This window comes from Antennarius striatus, chromosome 19 (assembly GCF_040054535.1).
Source record: "Antennarius striatus isolate MH-2024 chromosome 19, ASM4005453v1, whole genome shotgun sequence".
Classification (NCBI taxonomy): Eukaryota; Metazoa; Chordata; class Actinopteri; order Lophiiformes; family Antennariidae; genus Antennarius; species Antennarius striatus.
The window spans coordinates 11,847,136-11,857,461 of record NC_090794.1 but is presented as its reverse complement, the minus strand read 5'-3'; the positions used below and the strand labels follow the sequence as shown (position 1 = coordinate 11,857,461).

The following is a 10,326-nucleotide window of genomic DNA, read 5'->3' as shown; positions in this document are numbered from 1 at the left end:
CATTTTCCCTTTATTTTGAAAAACCAAAACACTCATTACTTCAGACTTTTGAAATCAGAAATCTGATAAGAATTTTTCTTTTTCTCAAATTAGTTTTCCATAGTTTTTATATTTTAAAAGATAAAAAATTAAAGATTGCTGTATTAGTCCCATGTAGGGGAAATTATATTTCCACTCTTGTTAGCAATCATTGCACATGCATACATATATGGTACAGGCCAGAATGCACACACACACACACACACACACACACCAAATGATGATGAGAGTTAGGTTGGCGGGCAGCTCCCTCGTGGTGTGCCCCAATGAGCCACTTTTGAAAGGGATGGTGCCTGGCTCAGGGGCATCTCGGCAGTGCTCAGGAGGTGAACTGGCACCTCTCTACTACCAGTTCAAAATTTTTCGCCCGACATGCATCTTGAGCCGGCCACCTTCCAGTCCCCAGCCCAAGACCCAGTGGACTGAGCCGCTGCCGCCCCACAAGATTCAGTCTGTGTGTCGTTACAACTCCTCAGGTCGCACCAACAGTTTGCTTCTCAACCAATATGATTGCCCATATTTGATTGCAAGATATTGCTGAAAACTGCAGATGTGTTTTGATTAATTTTTGTGTAGTGGTAAATCTTGGGCCAAGGAAGACCTGATTAAATGTTGAGGTTCTGGGCATGGACGTGGCTGTTAGCCAGTCAAAATAAAAATGACAAGGCATGGACAGCTCATGATGAAGAACCACTATGTGTGAGTCAATCCAGGAAGTGATCATGATCCAGATCTGGGACATTTATTTATTGAGTCAGTGTGATAACGGACGGGTGGAGAAACCGCTGGTGACAAATGCATGATTCTGAATGCCAGCAGCAGGATTCCAGTTTCAATTAAGTAATATCATGTTATTTGGCATGAGGCAAATCATAAATTAAGTGATGTCATTATGATGACATCATAAGAGTATGCACTATTCACTGGGTGAAGAGTTAACAAATGATGACCACCTCACAGTAATAGAAAATGAAAAATATTGCACACATTAAATTATTGTTGGAGAATGTTTTGATCACTTTCCAGCTGAAGAATGTGATAAACAGATAAATGAAAGACACATTCTAAATAACATCCATTGTTTATAAAGTTTTTCTTTACTGTAATATACCTTTTTTCTTATTGGCCAACATGTACCAGTATCAACAGATCATAGAATAGTTTTTGAGAGTTGTGGTATATGAAAAAGGATGATGACATGATATTGACACTGTCCAACTAAACAATAAAATAAAATAGTCATAATGTAAGTACAACTTATACTGCTTCTCAATAAACCAAATTGGTTGGTTGCACAATCAACTTTTCTTTTTTTAAGTTAAATATCCAAGCAAAACAAAACACACTAACAAAATCCAGCTCAAGTAAAATGAGAAAAAGAACCCCTTTGCAAAAATGGGGGGGAGGAAAATTTCTGTGTTTCCGCTCCAACTTTAGAGAACTAACAAACTTACAATGATAAAAAAAAAGGTATCTATGATAATTAAAATCCAGTCATGACAGAAAACCTGTTGTAATTATTTAAGTCCAATCAAATTTAATATCTTTCACTAGAACCTTGACAACCAGGCAAACACTATCCAGAACTTTCCACTCTGGGTGTTTCTTAGATGTCACATGCATGAATTGTCAATGAAGAAAACTTATATCCCTAACTTCTCTTCCGACCGTACCCTTCCAACTCTATCAACACGCGCATCACATTCACATGCTGACTCGACATCCCTGAAATATGATGCTCTCCCCATCTCCCTCCCTTCTTGCTCTTCCTCTCTCTCCCATATTTTCAAGGCTGCGATAGAAATCCCTCCTCTGTATCTATGGGAATGCAGGAGCAGGTTGGCAGGTAAACTCAGCACTGGGTCAGAGAGGGGTGGGAGAGGGAGTGGGGGAATGTGTGTATGTGCGTTTGTGTGTTTGTGTGCGTGTGCTGCTGCATCACTGAGCTCCGGAGACCGGAGGCGAGGAGAGCCGGAGCGTTTGTCCTTGAGACTGACTGACTGACTGCAGCTGTAGAGCGGAGAACCAGCCATCCAGCCAGTGGATGAACCTGATAGTGAGTATTGAGCAGGCAGCAATAAGACCAGCCAGTAAGTACAACTAGACATAGCATTGTTTTGATGGCAGCAAATTGTTTTTTGTGTTGTCTGCTTGGAAACAGTCCGGTGTGTTATTTGAATCTAGATAGGGGTGCGTATAATGTGTGTGTCTGTGTGTATGTGTGTGTGTGTGTGTGTGTGTGTGTGTGTGTGTGTGTGTGTGTGTGTGTGTGTGTGTGTGTGTGTGTGTGTGTGTGTGTGTGTGTGTGTGTGTGTGTGTGTGTGTGTGTGTGTGTGTGTGTGTGTGTGTGTGTGTGTGTGTGTGTGTGTGTGTGTGTGTGTGTGTGTGTGTGTGTGTGTGTGTGTGTGGGTGTGTGTGTGGGTGTGTGGCCAGGTGAAAGTCTACTCTGCTCCCAGGTGAACTCATCTTTCAGTCTTTTTATTGGTTCCCATCAATACTTGCTTTCACCCAGTGAAAGACTTTGTGAGCAGTTCAGCGGTTATTCGGCTATGCAGTTTGTCTGCAGCAGAGTCCACTGTCTTTGTGTGTGTGCGTTTGTGCGTGTGTGTGTGTGCGTGTTGTAAATGTTACATTACTGTACATCTCTACAACTATTTCTCATCCTTTTTCTGATTTCCTCCTATTCCCGCTGACAGATCGATAGTTATGCATCTGTAATTGGAAGTCATCATTTAGGGCGACCCTCCAAAGCGACCCATTATCATGTGTAATCTTGCAGAAAATTACATTTTGACTGGTGTACCTTGCCGCGGCCAGGAATCAGTGGACTGTGCTGAGCAGACTAACAGGCTGCAAGCGGCGACTGGGAGGCAGGGTCACAACGAGACGACCCTGAAGTCGACGGGAAGGGTTTGGCGGGGCAGACTTGAGGGGAGGTTGGAGTCATGAGGGAATGGGTCTGGTGTTACATTCTGCCAGACATGAGGAAGCCCCCAGCAGTGCCCCTGGGTGTATCTTTGTGATCAAATGAGGAAGGACAGGAGGGAGTTGTAGGCAGCAGGAAAGTGTGGCAGCACAGTGTGAGGGATTAGATGAAGGAGGGAATGAGGTGAGGCAATCACAGACAGAAAGACAAGTTTTGGCAGTAACTCTGTGGTTGTAGACAGCATCATGTGCTGAGACTGGCTCACCTGTGGAGCTGCTGACAGAGAGCGTTATGGATGGGTAGAAAGGGAAAGAAAGCTGGAGGGAAACGTACATAAAGCTGTGGTAGACCGTTTTCAACTGACGTGACAGGATAGCTGCTTTAGTCTTTGTGTATGTCGGTGTTGATTTGTTTACAGTAGACGTGCTGACAGCGGGCCAGAGGGCTAAATTTGCCACCTGTGGAGATAAAAGTGATATGATGAGATAGACTGCGTGCTGTTTCATCTGAGTGTGTGTTTATGTGAAACTGTGTATAATAGTTCCTGACATCAGCAGTAGGTGTATGGTGCTGACTCCCAGGATTCTGTGTTGGGCCCACATCGGCGGCGCCTCGCCTACGACAGGTCTGGGAACCAGGTGTGCGTGTGTGTGTGTGTGTGTGGGAGGGTTAATGTTAAAAAAAAAATGTGATGAAAACATCTCTGCGTAAAGTACTTTTTTTTTCAAATTCTTTCTGCTGTATTTAAATCAAAATCACAAAAGTAGCAGTGGCGAAGGAACTTCATCACTGAATAAAAGTACCAAAAGGTATCATATTATATGTTTATAAATACATAGAATTTCATTATAATCCTAAGAAGTAAAGGATTTTTGTCAGAAGTCGCATCTGTAGTTTAGAAACATTATGATCAGTTTTTAGCCAGGCTGGCGGCAGTCCAGATTATGGTAGCGATGATGATGATGATGATGATGATGATGATGATGATGATGGTCTAGTTCACCACCTCCTTCCCATGGAAATATCTCAGCAACTATGTGATGGACTGTCAAGACTTCTGGTTCAGACATTAACGATCCTCCAAGGATCAATTGTAATGACTTGGCTGATTTATGAACTTTTAAACATCTGAATTTTGTCCAGTTCTCAGGTTTATGACTGAATACCCGTCAAGCTGACTTATCCTCAGCTGGAGATCGCATTCAGGAATAGTCAGAAAGTGCTAGCACACTAAAATTCTAAACTATAACAGTCAACATGGTCAGCATTATATTTGTTCAACATCTGCATGAGGTTATTGTTATTGTGAGCATGTTAACATTAACTGTTAGCTCCACACTTGTTCAGTAAAGCCTAATAGAGCTGGAGCGTAGAAACCTCCATGTAATGTTGTGTAGGTTCACTTCCTTTGGTTTCAAACACCCAATAAATCAGACCATCAGACAAGTTTAGAGGGATTTAGCGGTACTGTTAAAACTGTTATGAAACATAGATTTCTAAATTAATGCTAGGGGCCTCCTCTTTTCACTAATTTTTCTTTATTTTTTGCAAAAACAGCATAAGCCAAAGGAGTTGCTTTCATCTAACACTTATTTATATGCAAAGCAACTTGCAGCTGCAGTCTGATATAAGTGGTGGAGCGCAATACGGTGCTGCAAAAGTCCAAAGCAGGGAAAATTACAAGTACCATCATCAGACTAAAGTATGTGATATACTCAGTTGAATTCCACCACTGCAAAGTAGACCTATGGAGAACAAAGCAGGGCGATCCCTCTGTCGAAATGAACAGTCTTGTCTAAGATTTTATGTCATGGTGGAAACAGGAACAACTGCAATGTTAGATTATAGAGAACCAGAATCGCAACATAATCAAACAAGTACGTGATAAACATGGACCAGAGAAGGTGTTGAGCAATGGGAAGGTGTTGCTGGACCTGGATCCCAAAGGCAAAGAAAGGAGGACACACAAGAAGGCCTGAAACTCAAGGGCACCGTTCACACAAAGCCAGGACATGTTTCCGTGTTCCTTCTTCTATTTCAAAAACATTGCAAAACTGATAGGTGATCCGACGATACCATGTGAAGATATGCTGGTGTCTCGACGATGATCACTTAATCCAGCACTGACAGTAGAGAATACGTAGAGACTGTGTTGTAGTAATTCACATTATGTGAACGACAGCCTCGGTTACATAATCATCCTAAAAATCTCCAGATCAACCAGAGAGAAAAAAAAAAAAAAAAAAAACCACAAAAAAACAACAACAACCTTGATTACTGGACAGGGGAAATGGTTAAACACAGTCAACGGCGAGCATGCACGAAGCTAGGCCATTAGAATTACATGTAGAGAACAGTGTTTTAAATAATCAGTCTTTACCACATTTACTATGTTTAAGGAAAAAACCTGCTGAGTGTCAGAGAAATGTGTCCACTAGGGGGCACTCCAGTCCCTGAGTTATTAATTGTGAAAGCCTGCATTTCTACAGTTTCCCTTCTGTGTATATTGTCTAAAATTCACATAATAACGATTCCAAATCAGACCTGATGAAACTCTAGCTTCTGCATGTATATGTTTTCCATCAGTGCCTCACTTCCTCCCCAGCGGGACTGCAGGATCTCCTGATAAGTGAGAGCCATTTGAGGACCGCTGACCCTCTGAGGATAGCAGACCCCAGCAGCTCTAAGTGACATTTCTATGGTTACATTGCTTTAAGTTTCTCCCAGAGGCTTTCTAAGGTTTCTGTCTGGGATGTGTGTGACCTCTGATCCCTGTACAGTGCACAAGAGATCAATACTGATCCTATTCCAGCTTTGTTCATCTGTCAGTCAGTTATCATTTCATGTATTATTTCCCCTCCTGTCCATCTATTTAAAGACAAACAGTAAAGCGTGCACAAGGAACCGAGCTGCCGTCTTCCATTTCTGCATCGCTCTGCTTTTTGTGCTTTTTATTTTTCCTTTTCACCTTTCACAACTTTTACTTCTCCTCCCTCGTTCTCTAAACCATTCAAGTGTGTGATGGGTAGTGTGTGCAGCGAGACAAAAGCGTTTACACACGGTGTCAATAGTCTTTCTCTCTGTCTCAGTAATTGATGGATGACTGTGAGTCAGGCATAAACTAAGCAGATTACACTCACTAGATCTGTGGGCTGATGTTAATGTGTGTGGTGGGGGTTGGAGTAGCAGGGTGACTGTCCAGTTTTGGGAGTCAATCCGACAGCTGTCCCTGCAGGCTGAGATTTGGTGGCTGTGAGTTGAGGGATTAGGAGAAAGGGGTGAACACATACATGCACACACACACACACACACACACACACACACACACACACACACACACACACACACACACACACACACACACACACACACACATACACACGAGGGTGTCTGCTTCGTCCGTACTTTTCTTTTTCTTCAGAGGAAAATGCATCTGGTGTGTGGGGACATTATCTGGCAGCTGGGTGCTCTGTTACAGCCAGCGTCCGGAGCAGCTATTGAGCTCAGCCTCAGCAGTCTAAAAATATCTATATTTTTAGCGCATGTTCAGTTTCATTTGCTGCATTTCACTCATTTCCATCTCTTATGATGTCTGGGTTTTGCTTGTCTGCATGTCTCATCTGTTGAGCCTTCTTGTCAGTCATCACTTGAGGTTTTGTCCTTTTTCTTTGTTGACAAGTTTTTTTAAAAAGTATTTTCCCAACCTTTATTTAATCTAAGACATCCATTCATTCATTGTATTTTTCACAACTGTGATCACCAAGTGTACTGAATTTGCTTAAAAACCCCCAAAATAACTCACTCTTCACAGATGGAACAAGCATCATGCATTTAATTGATTTCAAACACGTCTTTATTGTTTCTGTCCTGCGTTTTCTTGTCACTGAGAAACTGAGATGATGCCGATTCAGCATCATTCAAATGGGGCTCTGTCTGTGGAGATGTTCTGTCTTCCCTCCTGTGGTGAATGCATGAGTGAGAAAGGTGTGATGTAGATCACTTCATTCAGAGCAATGTGAGTTAGCGCTTGCATGTATGCTGCAGTTTATCCAGGTTGTGTTTAGTTAAATTCTACTGCATCCCTCTGTGTGACTGAATCATATGTAGGTCATTGTTGTAAGTTACATTTACACATGAGGGATGCATTATGGTCACATTTACTTGTACTACTTACGGATGTAAAGTTGTAAATTTATGTAAATATATGTTTTTGTATATATTTTGTCTTAGATTCTAGTTATTATAATAAAACAACAATTACAGATATATTTCAACTGGATTCTGAGCGGAATGGAACTGAACCTGAATCAAACTGACTCTGGCTGAAAAAGCAAAACATTATTTAACATGTAAATAATCATCATTGTTAATCTAAATTTAACCGAAGCTTTTTAATGATAACTTCAGTCAACTGATTAAGTTCAATGGGTGCTACTTTTCAGTCTACAGTCCTTATATTTACACTGGCCTACCTTGAATTCTATCATTTTCTGCACAGAACTTCAACAATGTGGAACAAAAAGCTTTTCATTGCGATACACAGTAAAGAGGAAATTATCAGAGAGAACAAACTCGTCCAGAGTGTTCTGTCCTTCAGGTGTTACACTTGACGCCACTGTGGCCTAACTCAAGTGTGCCTCGCTATTGTTGTGGTGTGTCTCAAGTCCCCTCAACTGGTGCCAAAGAAAACAACAGCCATCGATAATGTTGTTAATCTCTGCGCTCGGCTTTTGTAAGAATATGTGGAAAAAAAAAACACCTCAACTTTGTTTGAGCAAATAAAGAAGCCATTGACGGCAGCTGCCAAACTAAAAGCCCCTGAGAGATAAGAGCGACTTGGCCTTAACGTCAACATCCAGTTTCCTAAATGGTTTATAAAAGATAATTTCTCAGTAAAGATAATATTTTATGTGATACATTAACTTGAGGAGATCTGATTCGATAGCAGCACTCAGTGTCTGGCTTTTTTGTATTTTATGGTTGAGATAAAATTATCTACCATCAGAAATCACACTCTCTTTATCTTTTATGGGTTTTGGTATGCACTCTCACCATTGTGTTTGCATGTGCTTGTGCTTATGTGTTTGTTTACACATGAAGTGTGTCTGTGCATGTGGCGGCTTTAATGCAGTGTGTCGCTTTGCCGCCGAACTGTTTTATGTGGTACATAATGAGATAAGGCCCACTCTATGCAGTCTGCTGTCTGGCCTTTATCTGAGCCACAGATTTGCGCAGGTGATTTCATTCCTGTACAGATTGGTTTCGGCGGGGGTCAAATCCGACCACGAGCACAGCGTCACTGTGACGGGTGAGGAAGAGACGGCAGAGCTGAGGAAGATGAGGAAAGTTCACAAATTCAGAGTTTTATACTTCTACACTCTCCTTAACACATGGCCATTTTTGATGCTTTAATATTATTGGATAACAGACTGGAAATAACAACTTTCTGTCACTACACTATCAAAGACAAAGTGTTTTTTCAAACTCTTTTTTCTAGCTTTACTGATTGGGCAGGAAAATACATTGAAAAATGTCAAACAAATCCACTCCATTGTATTTGCTATACTCAGATGTAGAATGCTTCATTCACTTCTGTGCGTCTCCACAGGATTCTTATGTCTGCGTCAGAAGGATAGCTGTTGTCACGTGCTTGCGTGTCTGTCAGTCTTTTAAGTGGATTAGGACGTAGTTACAACAGGTTGAGTAAGACTCATCTGATCCTCGTCTGCACACTCTGACCATACTCTCACTGGAGAAATGACACTATTCATTACTGTGCTGATGAGATGAATTACTGTCCTCCAGCCATGACCATTGTGATTAAATGCACTGCATAGATCTTAAATTCACACAGATGTGGTTGTTTTGTGACTTGAAAAACTTTTGAGGCCTAAAAAATATGGTTTTGTTCATTTGGTTAGGATAAATGTAAGTGTGTGTGTGTGTGTGTGTGTGTGTGTGCGTGCGTGCGTGCGTGCGTGCGTGCGTGCGTGCGTGCGTGCGTGTGTGTGTGTGTGTGTGTGTGATTATTGCATTTTGATTTTGGAGCAAATTACCCATGACATCATATCATCATGTCAACATTCTATGAAAAGACTTTCCTGTCTACTATCATCACCTTGAATGAGATTAATGTAACGGCAAATGATTGCCAATGAGTATCTCTTTTCAAACAGTAAATTTTTTAGTATATAAACGTGAGAATATTGTGAAAAATGCTCATCATAATTTGCTCTTCCTCAGGGTTATATATTATTTTTGTCTGACCAACAACCAAAACCCCACAGATATTCAAGTTCTAATCTCATACTAAAAAATAAATTATTTCCTGTACGAACAATGCAGAGAGGACACTATATTCTTATAACATTCTAATTTATTTCATTTCCCAATTGATAAAGTAGTTCTTGAGCTTCTAGCACGGGCCTTTCCAAATTCCCATGTAGAAACCTAAGAAATACCCAAACATTCTCCTTTCATATCCACCTGCCCCAGAGAGAGGCTGGCTCTCATTGGCTCAGAGGACATCCAATCAGCTGCAAGCTCCAGGATCTAGGGGAAGGCCATTCAAATGGTGTGGCTGAGGGCTCATGAGGGTCAGCTCTGCTCATGACACTCAAACAACTACAGTCACAAGAGTCAGGACTTCAAAGGCCGCCAACGACTGTTGGTGAGAAGTGTGAGTGACAGGAAGACAGATGCAGGAACAATGAGGAGGGCTGGGAGTGTGATGCAGGACTGGTAGATGGAGACACAGCCTGGACAAGGAGAGCAGACAAAGTGACAAAAAGCAGAGTTTCTACAATCTCAGCACAGAGGGATCAAGATAAAGAGAAGCAGACAAGAACAGACGTCTACGGACAGAAACACTTTTTTTTTCTCCTCTTCACAGCATGGTGGCAGAGCCCACATGGATTTAGTCGATCTCTACCTCCCAGAGTGTTTCACCTACCACTCTGACACAGAGTAAGTACTTTCACTCTGCACAACGTGTGTGATCTCAGTAATGTCCCAGAGATGTGACACTTCCATGCTTCCCTGTTATATATCTAGGAAGGTTAATGTTTGTCTCGATTCAGAAAGTTTTGTAATGCAGGTGTGATGGCTAGTTTTCTGCTTGTTTCTACAGGTGTGACACACATCGTTTGAATTTGGTTTGACTATTTTTGAATTAGGTTATTTCATGGATTTTTCTCTCAGATGCTAAGAACAGCTGAGAAAACTGGGTTTGAGAAAGGATCCACCAACTCCATGAGGGGGAATAAGGTGTACTGTAACTTCCATCCTTTATAAAAATGCCGTCCTTTTAAAAAATGTACTTCTACACTAACAGTATCCACTCATAATTTTTTTTTACAATT

At 41.5% G+C, this 10,326-nt stretch overlaps 1 protein-coding gene across 2 annotated transcripts in view; it reads left to right on the top strand.

Annotated features, from left to right (window-relative positions):
• The first annotated feature begins 1,931 nt into the window (after window positions 1–1,931).
• The window catches only part of LOC137613257 (estrogen-related receptor gamma-like), a 28,734-nt gene continuing 20,339 nt past the window's right edge, over window positions 1,932–10,326 (top strand). The window contains exon 1 of one of the 2 annotated variants that reach the window (XM_068342313.1): window positions 1,932–2,095. Coding sequence is in view for 1 of the 2 variants with exons in the window: in XM_068342312.1 (XP_068198413.1) it covers window positions 9,876–9,931 (56 nt within the window). In the remaining variant the exon portion in view is untranslated. Of the gene's footprint in view, window positions 2,096–9,494; window positions 9,932–10,326 lie in introns of those variants that run through there. The other variant, XM_068342312.1, reaches the window with a different exon arrangement.